Below are 19,048 nucleotides of genomic sequence, written 5' to 3'. Positions count from 1 at the left end.
TCTCGGACACCCTGTATAAAATTGGTTCCAGAGGAATAAAAAATATATCAATTACTATTACCAGCGAAGGACATAATTTTAGAGCCATAAAAATTGGCTTTCGTCGATTTTCTTGCGAGAAACTATGCACGAAAATTTACCCCCTAGCATCTCCTTTTGTTCGGTTCGATGTCTGTCTCAGTGGTGAACGATATTATACTGAAAATGTAAGTGTTAATCTCGAATTTAGTCTGTATGATGAACCATACTATGTATTGTTGTCTGGACAGCGGTGTATTAACAATTAATCAAAATAAGCTCGGGAAGAGGGTATCACAGAAATTTCTCATATCTAAATTTACCATGGTCTACGGGGCAATTGGTGCTATACTGCAAATAACGCAACTAAACCAGGTTCCCCAAGAAGGACTCCAATATTAAACAAAAAAATTACATATAGATAAAATAACAATAATAAGAGCACTCAGAAAGTGCAAACCTCCGCCCAGGGTCACGAAATCGAAGGGGAAAAAAATCCCAACACATAACGTAAATAAAGCAGTTTAAACTTTGTATACAGTCTGTGAAATTTGTATCATCAATGAAAAACACACACACACAAATGCTTCATCAGAAACCTAATCTCCTTGGCGGAAGTAAAAATAATAATCGTAATGATAAAGATAATGATTGGTAATAGTAGTAATGGTTGATGATAGTATTCTTTTCCTGAATGGTATAGATTTACAAGAAAAAAATATTGTGAGTCTTAAATAATTCATTTTACTCACATCAAGGGATAAGCTTGTGAAAAATATTCTTATGCTAGTTTCAGTCGATGTCATAAAAATGCTTAGATCATTTGAATGTCATTCATATAATAGCTATCTATTCATTCTGTTCCAGGTGAAAGAATACGAACTGAGTGAGGTGTTCCATCACTCCGAGGATGATAGAGGTTACGAAGTATTAAAAATGGAGCAGATTTCTCATAACACTGTGGATGTTTTCAACAATGACGTAGAAGAAGAACTGACAGAGCCAGCGGTTACAGAGCCATCGTCATCAACAGAAAGAAGCACCACCACCTCCACTACGACTACCACCACAACTAGCACCACAACACCAACGACAATAGATCCTAAAGCACCATCAGCCGCGGCAGTGCCACGAGGAGATAAACACGCCATTATGAACAGCATTGTGCAGACATATCGAAAGGAAAGGAGAGGGAGGAAAGGACGCGATAAACTTAGGAAAAGCTACAGAAAAATTCGTAAGTATTCATAAACGGGACTGGATTTTTCAGTAGGTTAATGGATTTCTTCCACCTCTATAGTAACAATTAAATGGTCCTGGTAAGGGCCGGACTGCGAAAAGTTCTTAATTTCTCTTTCTCGTATGTAGAAAAGCTTAAGTGTATTAAAATGCTGGTTTAAATCGGAAAGAAATTTCGATTTCATTAATTCCATACACGTCATGTACTATATATATCCATTGCGATATATGTATTGGTTTCGTCTTTTAATTTGAATATTTTTTAATATACGTATCTACTATTTCTAACATTACGTGAAAAGTGATTTGATATGAATAATTCTTAGACATAATAATACAAACAAGGAGATCTGCATTGAAGATATCACCGCAATATGTAAAATATTTAATATCTAGAACGAGCTATCTCAAACTTTATGACGACAAAGGTCACTTATACATATATCATTAAGTCTATAAAGTATTGAGCTTTCGGATGTCAACATTGAGAATACATTTATTGTTATTTGAAACTAACATTGTGAAACCAGAAATGCACCATTTTGGTCGATGATTGTCTGCCAATTTTTCTGGCAAGACGATAATTCCGTGGCTATAGAATTCCTGTGGTTTGGGTTAAAAAAAAAAAACACGTTACAAATTGCTTTTACAGGCCCTTTCGAAACGAACTTAATATTATTCAGGGAGCTCTGCGAAGACCAAAACAAATCATAGCCTGACAGTGCCAGGTGCTAGATACGGTGGATATAATAAAACCACTAAATCAAATTCTCTCAATTTCTGACAGATCTTAAAAGATGTATGTGATCTGGCATTGTCAACGTGGCCATTTCCGGCCGTTTCTTTTGAATTACTGTGGACACTTGCGCTAATTGCTGACAGTGCAGGTCCGAGTCTATCATTCTGCCCAGAGGCAGCAGCTCATGATGCGCGATGTTCTTCTAATCCCACCAAACTCAGAGCATAACCTCCCTGGTCATCAGTGAGGCATTGGGAACTGTGGAAGTTCTCCTCACCAAGACCACGATCTTTTTTGCACGTTCTTGTAGGCTATCCTTTACAGCACAATACTATAAATATGATTATTTATATTCCAACTACTTTTCGCACACTTACTAGTTTCAACTGTCAGCTGTCAAATGACGTTAGGCTTGACCCGCTGCGGCCCATATACTATGCGATTTGGGATACTAGCTCCATGTAGTGGGCAAAGTGCTCAATACCTTTTAGATAACCTCATGGAACAAATATATACAGTATTAGGAATATTAGAATGAACCACAACGTCTACCCTGGCTTGTTAATTCCTGGATCCCAATGTACATTGTATGTTTATGATCAGTTCTGACGCTCAGACTACGCATTAGATATTCCCCCATCCTCGTTGAGAAAACGAAAACACTGCAGGAGGAATGGTACAATATTTACCTGGGAACCATCCATGATGTATTTGTGTCCATTGCACGACGAATCAGAGTTATTCATTAGGCTATTGGTATCTTCATCCTCGTAACTTCCACTTTCAGTAGGCATTTCCAATATTTTAATAGCCATGCGCGCATACACATAAATTCCTTGATTCCTAAAAGAGAAAAATACGACAATTATTATTTAGGTCATATTTATGATCATTCTACTGTACAGGGTGTCTCAAAAGTTTCCTGACATGGGGTAACTGTTATCAGAGTTACTAACAAAATGAAAGAACGAAAACTGTCTCCAAATGTGATGTTTTCAATCAATATTGAAGGATTTTTTTAAATCAGACGAACCGTTTGGGCTGTACACTCTTTATGCGTCCAATGTTAAATGAAAATGCAACGTTGCCATTTACTGGGAGGTGGATAAAGTTTGTAAGAGTATAGTGAATGGGGGCATGTTTGAAATGAGGGCTGACCATCGACACGTTAGCGTAAAAGACAGTAACTTCGTTCACTTATGTTGTGGGTCCAGGTAAATGGCAACGTTGCAATTTCATTTAACAAACGGCTCATCCGATTTAAAAACTTTCTTCATTTTAGATTGAAAACATTATATTTGGAGACGATTTCCCCTCTTACATTTTGTTCTAACTCTGATAATAACATAGTTACCCTATATCAGGGGACTTTTGAGACACCCTGTACATTTGTAGTCTTTACTGTTATAGAAATCAATCCAGACCATAGTAGTAAGACAATCATAATTTAAGCGAAGTCCTGGAAAAACTTAAGTGATCTATGTACCAATATGTTTTTCTTAGAACGAAAATTGTAAAAGCTGAAGTGCAAGAAATGAATAAACATACAATTTGGAACCTTCGTACAATAAGGTACAATAATACGAAAGCGATAACTGTACATTAATACTGATAAATAGACAACATAATTTAACTCTTGCCAACATATCTATCATCTTATTTAGATTTTCGGGATATCAGTTATTATGCCTTCTTCACAGGTTGGGAAAGTCTTTTATCTACTGTAAAAAGTAATAATTAATAAGATAAATAGCACTTTCTTAAGTGGTAAATATTCTTAAAGGATTATTTTATAAATTGTTTTTACATAAGGAACATAAATAATAAAATTGTCCAAGAAATGGGTTTTGCTATCCATGTACAGTACAGTTAAGACTGCTTAGCTTATATTGTCACGTTAAATGCTGTTGTCTATTCAGACGTTAAATTATTTGTTTTATTTTCCTAATTTTTCTTTTTTTGTAGGACCACCCCGAGACTGTCGAGTGAGCGAATGGTCTGCATGGAGTGCTTGTAGTAAATCATGTGGTATCGGCGAAATGCAGCGAACCAGAGAGGTAGTTAAACACGCACGAAGAGGCGGGAAGGTGTGCCCACCGCTCGTCGAAACGAAATGGTGTGGAAGTGCCCGGGCATGTGCTCGCTCCTACTTTGATTGGTAAAAGGAGAGAGAAAGAAAGAAAGAACGTAACCAACGCAAATAATAAAAAAGGAAATAAAAAGAAAGAGAAAATGTGGAACATAGGAATCTAATAAATTAAACGAAAAATCCTCATAGATAAACACAAATCATTTGTGTGCTGGGAGAAAGAAAAATAAAACAATTGATTTTTTAAAAAAAAGAATATATGCATACAAAATAGAAGTGTTTTTCATTTCTGAGAAATGAAAGTGATTTCTTGCGTCAAAAGAAGTTCATTAGAAATGTTCAAAGAAATTTAAAGAAGACATTTCAAAGAGTTGAAAGCAAAATAAATTCAGATCATTTTTATACTACAAACAATTATGTTTTGTAGCGGCATCGTATATATATGTATGTAATTTTAAGTTAATGCTTCTATATTAAAAGGAAAATTGTAAACTATGCATGTTTTTATGATGATACGATGAATGTTTACATGCACTATACAACAAGAGAGGCTTAACTTTCTTCAATAAATATTTGTCAATAATAGGACAGGAAACGTTCTATATACGAACCCTACACAATAACAGAACGAACAATTATCGTGTATTCAAAATAAAATATTTCCGTAGTAAAAGATTTATAATTCTCAACATTATCATCTAGAAATGAAGCTAATGAGCGGAAACGAAACTATATACACGAGAAAAGTTAAAACAGTGTGTTATTCTATTGTACAATTGGCTAACTCTTCAGTATAAAATTGAAAGGTTCACTATAAGTTGACAAATGAAATATAAGCTATAACGACAGTCTTCCATATTTGGGATAGCAAGAAATTAGTATTCTATTACAGAAGCAGCTGCTTTTAGTATAATTTTTCAAATATGGCTAATTTTGTGTAATTATATTCTTTACATAGAACCACTTCTAGAGTTTTCGCCTTTGACTCTCAAATTTACTATACATACTACCACAGCAAACTCTGTAATAATTTAGTTTCTGTATTGTATTTCTTTTGAAAATGATGTTAAATAATAAATGAATGTGATTGTAAATGAAGTTTACTATTTACAGATTGGATATAAGTGTGGTTCACAATACCTTCATTACACAATATTAAACAAGATTATCTTTGAAATGTGTAAGAATATAATGCTTGATTTATATTTCACTTAAAGCTGGCAATGACAGCATTTTTTGAGCAAGCATGTAGCAAATATTTACGACAATAATTTTCAGTTAGGATTGTAAAATTTGGAATTAAAAATTGTATTAATTTTTAGAGCACGATGAACTTAACATTCTCGTTCAATATTTAATTTGGAGTTACAGTACCTCTTGCACACGACAGAAAGAAAGGTTATTGCGTTTTCCGTAATCCTTTTAAATAGGAATTATTATCAAAACGTTTTCTTTTGAAATTCTTGCAATATTCTGAAACAGGTATTATAACAATTCTATTTTTGTTATCATGAAAAGCAAATTCTGTTTGATACATTTAGGAAAACAATACGAAAGGTAATTTATAATCATCTTTTATGGAAGAAAGAACATTTTGTAACATATATATATTTTTAAAACTAAAGAAAATGAAAGCGAAATAATAAATGTTAATAATCTTCTTTGTTTGTGACTTAAAACACACTAAAAGTCATTTCAGAACATGCTACAAGAAAACAGAAGTAAGCATATTTCGAAAACGTAACGTTTTTTACTTGATGTTTTCTTTTACTAAGAAAAAGAATAAAAGCAACGAGTAAGGCAGCTCAAGACACCATCTGCCATCTGTTTATTATGTACAGAAAGAAGAAAAGGGGAAGAATTTTAAAAGTATAAAGAAAAGAGTGAATGTATAATGGGATTGAGGTAAAACATGACTAAGATATTGATGGTGTTTCTTTTTTTGATTATATTGTATGTTGTGTGTTAATGAACTTATGTATGAAAAATAAATGAATAAATGAACGAATGTCTGAAAAAAAACTTTGTATACTAAATCTAACAAACAAAATCAAATAGACAGCATGAAAATACAGTAAGAGTTATCATAGCAAAACAAAAAGAATACTACTCTGTAAATGTAGTTTACTAAGAACGCATAGAATCAAGAGTTAAAAAGATTAATCTTGAATCGAGAAACATGTATATAAATTTGCAAAAAAATGGACAAGTAATTGCTTGTATTTAAATTTAATTTAGAATTTAGAAATCAATCACCAAAATTTGCAGTAAGAGTTCAATATATGTGTAAGGTGAGATCTAGATAAGAAATTTTAACAAATAACAAACAAGTAATCAAGAATCATAGTTCTCAGAAACAATTTAAGTTTACAATCACTTCTATGATTAGTGAGAAATAGTATTTTTCTAATTATTTCTGAATAAATTTGTATAATTGTGTTCTTGTATACATGTTCAAGAGAATATTTTTTCTTTATGTATGAGAGTGCATCTGAATTTTGTATGTGTGTGAGAGAGAGTAAAACTTAAATAAAGCAAGAATGAGTGTAAATATAAGTATATATAAAAACAAATGTGTTTTTTAAAGTAATTACTACATTTATGATTTAAACACTTATTGTAAATATCTGTGTTACTATCTCCTTCAAGATATAATTACTTCAAACAAAATTTTAGTTTTATTCCATTAATGTTGAATATAATTTCGAATAATTTGAATGTTGCACAGTTAAATTATTTTTAAATAAATACTGAAGTGGATAATAATAATAATGAAGTTTGGAAGAAAAAGTATTCTTGTAATAAATCTACATTTTCTTAGTGACTATGATTACTCATGTTAAGAGGGAAAATTCACACATTTGGCAACTTTAGAGATCGTTTATCCATACGTTGTCATCAAATTAATCATAAATACTTTGTATTATACATATGATTTCAGTCGTTTAAAGTGATATTAATACTTTAACAATTGATAGTTTTCAATATGATTTAATTGCTAATAAATTGGAACAAAAAGTAACATGATTGTATGTTTTATGAGATCTTACCACTTTCTTCAGTCAAGAAGAAAATGTGAAAATGAATGTGTTAAACTTTTTTGAAACTAAATCCAGATGTGAGAAAATTTAATATTAGTAAGATCTCTTTTTAATACTATAATTGCTTTATATTTGGTAATCATTCATAAATTAAATAAAAAAGAACTGACATAAAGTAATTTCTTGATGATAATAAAATTCTAGAATACCTTGAAAATATTTAAACAATATTATCCTTTAGCAAGAAAGCTATGGTATTATAATTCAGAAGTAAAAGTAGCAAGATCAGTAAGAGTAATACATAAAATTTAATTTACAAGTTTCCAAGCTGAGTACAACGAAATACATATGTACATTAGTGGAGGTAGCTACTCAAACTGACAAGCGAATACTGAGTAAGTGAAGCTTCTTTATACACATAAACACCGTAAACTTTTTAAAAATAATGTACCGTATATTTTGCTATTTTATGGGAGCGTAAGTCATGTACTTGAAAGCTTTATGTAATGACATATTGGTGCTCAAAAATACAAGAGCTTGAAGTACCTATTCGAAAAGAATGTGATTTGAAGAGAAGGATCAATGAATAGAATGTTCCTACTATAACAATTGGCTTTTTTGTATAATAACAGTGTTTTGCGGTACAAAACAACAAAACCTCAAAACAATAAAACCTAAAAACTATTTCAGTTCTGTTGTTTGTAATCATTGCTATAAAATTGAATTTTGATATAAACTAAAGCACGAAAATAAATGAGTGCAAAATACAATGCAGTAATAATAAAAACAAATATGCTGATGAATCACTGAAGCAGAGAGTGGGAATGAATTAGTAAAGACAAATATAACTTGAAGATTTGAAAATAAAACTCTCTCTTTGGCTGCTGCTGCGAGGCATAGCGTCATACGTTTTTCCTCTGCTGAACGAAAATATAATTAAGTAATACTGAATACTGATATTTTATATATGAGTCTTATCTATACATTTCGTTCTTTTACTCTGTATATACGGGTACTTTTTTAAAAGGAGCATTGTTTGCATGTTTTTAAATCTGATTCTCTAGGGTTTTACATCTGTGTTCGATATTTTCCCGAAGCAATGCGTCCATTTTATTTGTTTGTTTTTTTTAAAAAAGAACTAAAAGGAAATGGGTGATTCAATTCTACGCGAAGGATAGAGGGAAGAGAAGTTTTGGAGAATTTTAATAGATATTTTAGATGAAGGATGTTAATCTCGTATAATTGTATTTTGTTTTCAACTCGTTGTTTTTTCATACATACAGTAGATAATGTACTGTTACATTCGATTTTTTATCCATGGGGAAGAGAAAGTAAAAAAGTAAAACAAAATCGAAAAAGAGGTTTTGCTAATGTTTAGCCTTACGCAAGATACTTTTTTTTGTGAAAATTGATACTATTGTATTCGCCGAGTACAGAGGCTTTTGTTACTCAGCATTTGCCATTCTTGTTTGAGGCTTCCTGTTTCAGCAGATGGTTTGTAACCTAAAACCAACAAAAAAATTAGAATTATGTGAGGAAAGCTCGACAACAAAGAAGTTGCCTGGATTGTAATGCTCTTGGCAAACCAATTTCTCTATTCATTACAAAATTTTATATATATATATATATATATATATATATATATATATATATATATATATATTGTGTGTGTGTGTGTGTGTGTTTGTAAAAATCCTAAGTAAAGATCATATGCTTACAAGTTATAGAAAAATAATATATGATAATGTTTCTAAACTTATATTCCTTTGACATCTTGTTTTGTTGAATTTCAACATGTGTTATCATAAAATAGTTTTCCATAAAGTGTAAACATGAACATACGCATTCTAAAGGTTTTCAAATGTTTTCTCCACTAAAGAAAAAAAATAATTATATAGAAAGATATGCTATTCAAAAAATAAATATAATACTAAAATATGCATATATACTATAATTTTATATTCTATTCAAATACGGAAAGAAACTTTAATGATATTGGTTTGTTCAACACTTTTTTCTGATTTGTTTTAGCCAACAAATTACTTATCAATAATAGGGTGGATTTTACTTCTAGAGCTATATTGCCGTAGTAATATAATTCGCTTCAGCATTTAACAGTTGCAGCATTTTATTATTATTGTCCTTCACAAAACACTGAAATACAAAATTTCTCTTCATGATATACATTTCTCGCAATAAAGATTTCCTTTAAATTCCTGTAATGAAATTATAGTATTTTTACATAACAAAACTAAGTAATTATTCTAACGAAGAATGCTACAGGATAATGTAATTATATCTTGAAAGAGAGTATTAAACTTTATAATTTTTGATAGTTAAAACCATTAAAAATAAACTTAAAATGTCTGATGACATGACAAAAAGTATTCTTTTTAACACATGTCTATATCTTAATTGTAAAGAACGTTATTTTTGTTTTAAAAACTGCTCTTTTATGTTGTTTTTTTTTTAAAAAAATAGCTTGTAAATATTACTTTTAGCTGTTCATTTATCATTTCTTCAAAGATACTATTTGCATATTTATCAATGTTATCAAAAAAGTATTTTTTGTCAGAAAATTTATTGATTACTTTGATTATTCTACTTGTTATTTATACAAGGTTCCATAAGTCTGGTCTATTGTTAAAATTGATAAGTTTTGGAAACACTGACCTCAATGTTGCTGAAAGAAGGGTTAAGTATAAGCGGCCTGTAAACTAGAGCTTTTAAAGAACGAATAAGCATATAGTCTCCACGGACTGAACGAAAAATACAGATGTGATATCTAGTATTCTAGTTAGTGATGTGAATTGAAAGTTTGAATAGCATCATGTACTGCAGTTAACGAAAAGGTTTATTAATTTTGTACTTTTTCGTAATTCCTTCTCTACGTATTGTTCAGTGTTAAAGATATAGCATTAGAGTTGCTAGGATAACACCAGACTTGTAAGAGCAGACTTTTGGACCACATTACTGTGAAATATTTGTACTGTGAAATATTTCTTTACATCCCACTTGTATATTCGTGACGAACTTGCTAACAATATATTCGAAAATGAAGTTGAATGTTAAAATGTAATACATGTTTAAAAATGTCTGTTTTTTTAATATTTGAGAAGGTAAATTATAAAAGCGTTCTGAATTACAGAAAGCTATGCAAATAAAACTCGAGTTTTAGATCTTATTAATGTATTTCTGAGACAAGTTTGTCTCCTGTACAAGACTTGTATAAGAATGACTTGTAGTGCCCCTTTCAACTAATTGGCTTTTTCTTAAAAAAAAAAAATCTAACGAACAATGTTGCTCTGAAATTACAATGTGAATTCTTTTAAAATGATACAAAATGCTTTTGTTATCAAAGAAGAAATAATGATACTTAAGTTAATTGTAAATCGAAATCTTCAACGATATATAATTTAGAAGTGATTATTACATCACTGAAAAATATAAGCTCGACATGATTGAAAGAGTTTGTGAAAATGTGCTTGTTCTCAGATAACTCCTAACCATCTGAAAATTACCGTAAAGTTAAGATCGCACACAAGTTTGCTTACTGTTTATAAAATTAGCTTTCGCAATTAAATTTCCGTACAAGGGAAAGAAAAACTACCATAATCTTAAACTTTTATGGAAATTGGAATCTTGAAGTGGAAATTGGAATTATTACATAGAGAAAATAAACAAACCAATAACTGTGATAATCTTAAAATCAAATCTTAAAGTGGGAAATAAAGTAATATTTTATATAACAATATGTTCCAGATACATAATTCGTAACAGGTATCCAGCCAAGAAATGAAATGGGAGGCAGGTCCTCCGTTCTTGTTCTACACACACACTATAAACACATTAGAGAAAAAATTGAATTATCTAGTTATCGCTCTTGAAAAAATTCAATTGCGTCTCTTCTTGAAATTTGTGGCTGATTGAAGACCTACACCAATAATAATCATAATCATAATCATAATAAAAGAAATTATCTTAAGTTTGAATTTTAAACGTATGATATTAAAATTGTTGTAATGTAAATTCTTTATTGAACAATGTCTACTCCCACCTGTAAATTTCTAGGTTTTAACCTATTTACGCTGTACACTGCCTTTGTAGATGTTTTTTAACTTATTTAAAAGAATAGTTATCTTTTTGCTATTATCAGCATTATTATATACATATTTTCTTTTTTTTCTTTTTGTGCTTAAGAGTTATTTTTATTACTACTGGTTTAGGAGACAGAAACTCATAGTGTTTGACTGATTGAGAATTCATATGTAATGTACTATTTATACGATGTAATTGAATACAGTTCAATAAACAATTGGATGAATAAATTTGGTTTGATTAGACATTATAAGGTTTTTTAAAAGAAGAAAAGAAAAAAATTAATAAACGTATTACAAATTAGAAAAGTACATCGGAAATTCTATATGTACAGAACTATATATATATATATATATATATATATATATATATATATATATATATATATATATATATATATATATATATATATTTAGAGGGAGTATAACTAAATTAATGAATAATACAGTAGCATAATAATACGAAAATAGTTTTAGAAAAATATAAATGAAAGAAAAAAGATTACTTAATGGGAACAGGAAATATCGAATTTTCTTTACGTATTTACATTGTTCTTCATCCTTGTCTAAAGAAAACCGGAGTTCCAGTTTTCATATACTGCTCAGAATTACGATTAGCAATTAAATTTCTGGGATTTGGTTACCTATGGACATGTCAGCCTGTCACGTACGAGAGATGACGTCACTCGGTGATCACAGTATCCGAGGAAAGGGAAGGAAGAAAGGATTGGGAAAGTAAGGAAGCGGCCTGGGACCTGTATGTCAAGTACCATCCCTGGATTTGCCTGGTGTAAATGAGAAAAACCAAGGAAAACCTCATGCTGGATAGCTGGACTAAAAATGCTGTTACACTTTTTCGACCGAGTGTCTTATACTGTTCAACATACCCAGTATTCCAAGGATCTTAGCACTTGGAATTTAAAACAGAAATCTGCTCGTAAACACAAAATTTTCTATTAAATATTCCATAACCCACACTTCTAATCATTATAACATCTATTTGGAATTTGGAATTATAACAAGCACTAATTTAAATTTGATCTAAGCTTTTAGCCACAAGGTGTTACATTTATTACTCTATATACTGTTTCTTATGTCTTCATTGCAAAATAAAGTTAGCAAAAGTACTGTAATTCGTTTTCAGAAAAGTAAAACTAATATGTTGTTGAATTTCCTATTAATAACGATTTCCCATTAAGAACGGAACTATAAAAGAAAACGTACGATGGATGACTTATTTGAAAAGATGTTGATACTTGTAATATAAAGTACATTTTGCAATTAACAGTAGTAGTAAATTGTCTTACAATATTCTAATGTTCTAGATTCCTTACGAATTTTTCACACAATTGCAGTTAATTCCCCGTAATGACAAGCTGACTTAATTTTTTTCACGTGACGAATTGTTGTTGATATTTTGGCGCAGTATATAAAATCCCAAAGAATGATGTCGAAAGGTGGAAGGTTGTGCAAACTTGGAAACCTATTGTATTTGCCAAACAATTTATGCACTGTTTCTGCAAAACTCTTGCTGCATGTACAACGTCCACCGCACAACTAGTAATTGCAATGTCTACATGATACCTATAAAATTATCAGTGCTGCCTTAAAAATTGAAATGAAATTTACTCGAAATTGGAAATCTTGTGCTCTTATTGAGATACCAGGTATACTGCTGGGAGAATTAATATTTCGTTCTACCATTATTCGTCCAGCTCCTGTTGAAAAGGATCGTGATGAAATCTAGGCTAAAGGCGGCCGAAGTGTGCCTGATTATTTCTTTCCTCTTTTCCCTTTCTTTCCTAGGGATAAGTTTTCTACATATGTGTGAATATTTATCTTTCAAAGACGAAACCAGTATGTACGTTAAACATAAACTCAAAAGGAAATGAACGAAATGAACTTTAATGAAAATTTACTGAGTTGGCAAAACTTCAAAGGTACAAGCACGAAGAAATATTTTTTTCGAGAGGAAATATTTTTCCCTTAATAACGATAATTTGTTTCTAACTTGGGAACAGACTGATGGAATAAACTACATAGATTTTTTTTTAGTGCTGTAGAAGAAGGAAAGTTACTGTTAATAACTTACGAAATTCGCATTTTAAATAGATTAATTTATTCCGAAGTTGCAAGAAAAAGGAGATGAAACGAAAATACACTTACGAGTTTGATTTCTTACTATTCTTTAGTCATAGATACTCATGTCCATTAAAAAATCGGAATTTATGTAACTAAGATTTCATTCCATACTGAAGATTTTCATCTCATCCAACCTCGGTACTGAAAAGATTAATTCCTATATAACGAATAAAAAATTAAATTCCACAATAGTATTAAATAAATTTCTAAATGAAAAGTATAATTCGACAATATTGTTAGTTAAACTCCTAAAATAACCAATAAAGAATAAAATTATGTACAATATTATTAGATAACCTTCTAAATAACCAATAAAAATTCTACCCTATTATTAGATGAACTCTTAAATAACCAATAAAATATAAAATTCTACAACATTATTAGATAAACACCTAAATAACCAATAAAAATTCTACAACATTATTGGATAAACATCTAAATAACCAATAAAAATTCTACAACATTATTAGATAAACACCTAAATAACCAATAAAAAAGAAAATTTTAAAATATTATTTGATATACACCTAAATAACCAATAAAAATAAAATTCTACAACATTATTAGATAAACACCTAAATAACCCATAAAATATAAAATTCTACATTATTAGCTAAACACCTAATTAACCAATAAAAAAATAAAATTCTAAAATATTATTAGATACCTAAATAACCAATAAAAAATAAAATTCTAAAATATTATTAGATAAACATCTAAACAACCAATAAAAATAAAATTCTAAAATATTATTAGATGAACACCTAAATATCCAATGAAAAATAAAATTCTAAAATATTATTAGATGAACACCTAAATATCCAATGAAAATAAAATTCTAAAATATTATTAGATAAACACCTAAATATCCCATAAAAAATAAAAGATGAGACACATACCAATCGATAGATCTTACTGAGCTGAAGAAAATAATAGGAGTGAGTGTAACTCTCAAGCGTAGTTTACAGAAAGTAGATTTTTTTTGAAAATCTAGAAAATAATGTAATACGATAATTATACCAGAACCTGATATTGAAGTACTGACTAATGAAGCTTTTCATTATGACTCTACCAAACGACAGAATGGTTAATGAGATGAGATATAACTCAATTTTATAATTAACTCTTGAATCTTAATCTTGTTTAACATTGTCTATCAATAGCTCATATAAAGCTGAAAAAAATTACATACCAGAGAGTAAATTACCATGTAGTTTTCAAGAAAATTGAAGAAAATTAATTTCTATTTCGTTAATAGGTATGTCGTTCGTTGCAAACCTGATGCAATCGATAGTTTCTACTTTGCTGAAATAAATTATTTACTTTAGTACTGTACATGAAACATGTATACTGTTAAATAATAGATTGTTGTTGTTCCGGAAATTCTCTATTTTTAACCGATTTAAAAGAAGGAGATTCTCAGTTTGACCTGTATGTTTTGAACGTATGTATTTATGTCGATATATTCGGGAATATATCAAGAACAGTCTCATTTTTCGATGTGGTTTTCACTAATCGAATAAGCTGTTCTCAAGAAACATTCTTACGTATAAAATATTTGGAAAAAATAATAAAATCTAATTAATTATATAAAAAGAATAAAATAATTCTTGCAACGCCCGATGAGAAAAATGTAGTCTTAAAATATAAAGCAACCAGAAAATCAAGAATGTATGATGTGTCGTTTATATCCAAGGGGTTAAGGTCATTTTTGTAGACAACTTTCTTCAAACAATTTAACATTATTTGGTAATAGATGTTTAGGTAATTGGCGATCTATCTATCTATCTATCTACATATATATAAGACTGCTCACATGCAAGTTTTGCTCATGTTTCTCCGGAATATCATTCATTTTTTCTGTGATTGGTCATCTATTGTGAACAGCATCTTGAACATCGAAATCTCCATAAAGGAAGCGAATGTACCATACTTCGGCTGTTGCTTCTGATAACGTATCTTGCCCATAAACAGCAAAAATTTCTTCACGGGTCTGCCCAGTATTTGCGGTTCTACCGAAATAAATTTTACAATATGAAGTGCAGTTTTACGGAAAGTTCACTCATTTTCAGGATGTAATACCTTAATCCTGATTATAAGAATACCGACATTTTTTGCAAATGTACTAGCTTCATTCACAAATATCAAATGACGTTAGGTTGGACCCGCTGCGACGCATATAATTTACAATTTGGGGAACTAACATTATCTCGTACGCAAAATGCTAACTATTTTTAAGACTACTTGATATTTTGATGCGATGTTCACTAACGTAATGACCTATTTCCAAGAAAAATTCATAATAGAAAAAATATGTCAATAATTTTGTTAATTAATTATTATGCATTTGTACACACATGTTTTGTATGGAGATCCATTTTTATAGAAAGTTTGTGTTATAGCTTTACTTTAGACTAACTTAACTACTGGAGTAATGAAAAAGTGGGATTTTAAAAAATCAAAGAAAAAATAACCGATTTCAAAAACCACTAGAAAGCAGAGAAATGTAACTTAAAAAAATATGAACCAACGTTAGCAAGAAGCACTAAAAGACAAAAAATTACAAAAATGATAGAAAGCAAATATTATTATTATTATTATTATTATTATTATTATTATTATTATTATTATTAATAATAATATTAATAATAATAATAATAAAGCACTTAAGAGCGGAAAGTATTTTTTACTATTACCTTTTCTTAAAAAATCGTGCTAAGCCTAATATATTAACCCCTTGGGTACCAGTGACATCCATGTGGGTGTTATGAAAACAAATTCCTTATTAGGGTTCGTATTAATCCTGGAGATGATGAAATTTGTTAGTGGATGCACGGCAAGACTTGGATCTACTATTTCTTTTTAGGTGACAGCACCTCACTGACAGAAAAGATTAAAAAAAGAATGTTTTGTCTCAGTAAATGGAAGGCCTAAGGGAGCATTCAATTACAACACACATGTATTTGTTTTGACAATAAACAATTAGCAACTTCGAGATATATTTGGAGATTGGGAAAGGGAAAACTTCACCATTCATCTCCGGTCAGTGTTGCTAACCTGAAGTAGCATAAAATCCCTTCAGAATATCAGATTTCCCTTTTTCAGTCCAAATATTCCACAATGCAAATGCTTTCTCTCAGTAATGTGAATGCTTTCCTTACGCGTGCAAAAAAAAATGCCCTATATAACGGTCTAGACAATCTTTAACAGTAAATGACAACTAGTATTACAGCATGCACAAAGGAAAATGAAACCTGGAAAGCAAGGTATTAATATTTCCTAAAATTACTATCAAAGTATTTTATATTACGCATTAATTTATTCTGCTTGGCACGACTTCAAAAAAATATAAATAAGAGTAATAAATTGTTCTACTCTTAAGCGCTTTAATATTATTATTTTTTCCACTGGAGGCTAAGAATGCTGCACATAAGCATCGGCAAATGAAATAGCAGTTCGCATCCAACTCAGTTTCAATTGCAATGTATGCATTAGGTAAATTTCGAATATGTTAATAATTTCAGTGCAACTATTGTACATCGTATGAATTAACTTCAGTAAAATGGAAACAATAAAGAATGTTAATTTTTAGCAATTCATTACCTATGATTTTATTTACAGAAAGATATTTTATGCATTCCAATTCTACTGTATTTTTCAGAAGTATCTAACTGGGTTACTCTATCGGAAAACTCTTTCAGTATTTGCTGATAGTGTACCGCTTTCTCAGTTTCGATGCAAAAGAAAGCATAGCATAGTAATTCCATTCAGATTTTCTTAGAAATCTGTATATTACCTACGGTGTAGTCCCGTGGAGGTCTGATTTTACAAGAGAATAATAGGAGTTCAAATTTCATTTCAACATAACTACGTACTCTTAAAAACATTCAAAAATGAGGGAAGATTCTTCTCAACATAACTCTGACTAAATTTAATTAATTTAGGAGAAAACATAAATGGTTTAAAAAAAGCTTAATAAATTTCTTTCAAATACAGGAAAATCAAAGAGAATGAATACTTCCATCTTCTTCTATTCGAGTGGTGAGCGGAAGAAAGAACAATATTTCAGATGAGAAACAGAGAGAGAAAATAAGTGTTTATATCAGTGCTAGAGAAGAAATTGTAACCTGAGAAGTATGATAGAAGATATCGTGGAATGGGAACGAAAAAGAGGAAGAAGACTGCAGGAAATGGACATTATTCAAATAAATACGTCAATGAAGAGTTTACGTGAGACCTAGTGTATGAAAGGTTCTTAAGTAGTAGACAGTGTTATTAGTCATATACAATATGATGATGACTATGGTATTCAGGTGACGATCCTTTAGCTTACAACCTGCAACATATTATAAGTATTAAACTTTGTGAATCATTGTAGAAATATGTTTAAATCCACTTTGAGACATATTTCAATCAGATGGGCAATTTAAAGTTCTACTTTGGCAGCAAAAGCGGGAAGGGGGCAATCTCCTCTTCCGATATAACCAGAGTTTCACTTTTTATCATTAGTATATTGCTATACCATTGATTAAAATACAGTATATGTTTTTTGAACTTAGCGGGGTTGTTATTGACCCCTGATTCCTATACACGTACATTCTATAAGAAAATTTGTAGCGTATTAAAATGTTCAAAATTCTTGTTACAAGGCGTGGAAGGGATATTTGCCTTAAAACATTTCTTGCGTATCCTTACAAGGAAAGGTCAAGAAGCGGCTCCGCTGAGATCCGAACGAGACTATTGTGTTTGCATTTGATATAACTAGATTTTTAACAGATTTTTAAAACACTATTCGCTAATTCTAGTGAAGACTTTTCAAAAGACATACATCGTTCCTTGGAAATGTCCAGTCTCAAAATCACAAATAAGTCATAAACAATCTTAGTAAAAATGTATGTACAAACCACACTTTACCAAGGTACACATACTTTACAAACCACACTTATGTACAAAAAACACTTTACTTTACCACACACACATAAACACACCGAGTGGCCGTTTATGTGTGTGTGTGTGTGTGTGTTCCTTTTTTTAAAAAATTATACTTTATTACAAATAAAAAGCTACAAATTAGTATCAACAATCAAACTTAGAAGTTACGTGTTGAAGATAAAGCAAGCATTGCTCTTACAGAAACGAAACGTCCTTGTTCTAATGTTTATTTCTTTGTCTATTTTTGAAAAAAGCATCCTTTACCCTATCATATATGAGAAAAATTCTTTTATTGCCCTGTTTAAACATTCAGAAGAAATTTCTAGGAGGTTATCAGGAGTAGAAGAGAGCTTCTTTTTATTGACCTCGTTTTTTTCTTTAGTTGTAAATCCTAGGACACAAGATTATAACAACAGTTTTCAAACTTTCGAAAAGCAACGATAGAGTACGTAACTCCTCCTTGCTTTTATTCAGAACACTACAAAAAAAAAAAAAAAAAAAAAAAAAGATAGAAGAAATAAGAAAGAAAGAAGAAAAGGAATTTCTCTGTCATTTTGTGAGTATCGTCTATTTCGTTAAAATGGCTCTTGGCTACAAACGTTGACAATGCAATCTTTGAAATTGACTCGGAGACAGTTAAAGAACTGCGCTCAGTTACAAGACAGAACAAAAAAAGAAAAATATGGGTTTAACGAAAAAAAAAAAGTGGGACGGAAATAAAAGGGCGATCATTTACTCTCCTGCTGTAGTT

At 30.3% G+C, this 19,048-nt stretch overlaps 1 protein-coding gene across 1 annotated transcript in view; it reads left to right on the top strand.

Moving 5' to 3' along the window:
- Nucleotides 1-11,454, top strand: part of mspo (M-spondin) — a 488,714-nt gene extending 477,260 nt beyond the window's left edge. The window contains exons 5-6 of the mRNA XM_081763166.1: nt 886-1,255; nt 3,962-11,454. Of these exons, the coding sequence (XP_081619292.1) occupies nt 886-1,255; nt 3,962-4,158 (567 nt within the window). The 3' untranslated portion in view covers nt 4,159-11,454. The remainder of the gene's footprint in view (nt 1-885; nt 1,256-3,961) is intronic.
- Nucleotides 11,455-19,048: the final 7,594 nt, after the last annotated feature.

The sequence above is a fragment of the Thermobia domestica genome, chromosome 1 (assembly GCF_964235325.1).
Source record: "Thermobia domestica chromosome 1, izTheDome1.hap1.1, whole genome shotgun sequence".
Classification (NCBI taxonomy): domain Eukaryota; kingdom Metazoa; phylum Arthropoda; class Insecta; order Zygentoma; family Lepismatidae; genus Thermobia; species Thermobia domestica.
The sequence above is the reverse complement of the archived record's forward strand: the minus strand, read 5'-3'. Positions and strand labels throughout refer to the sequence as shown.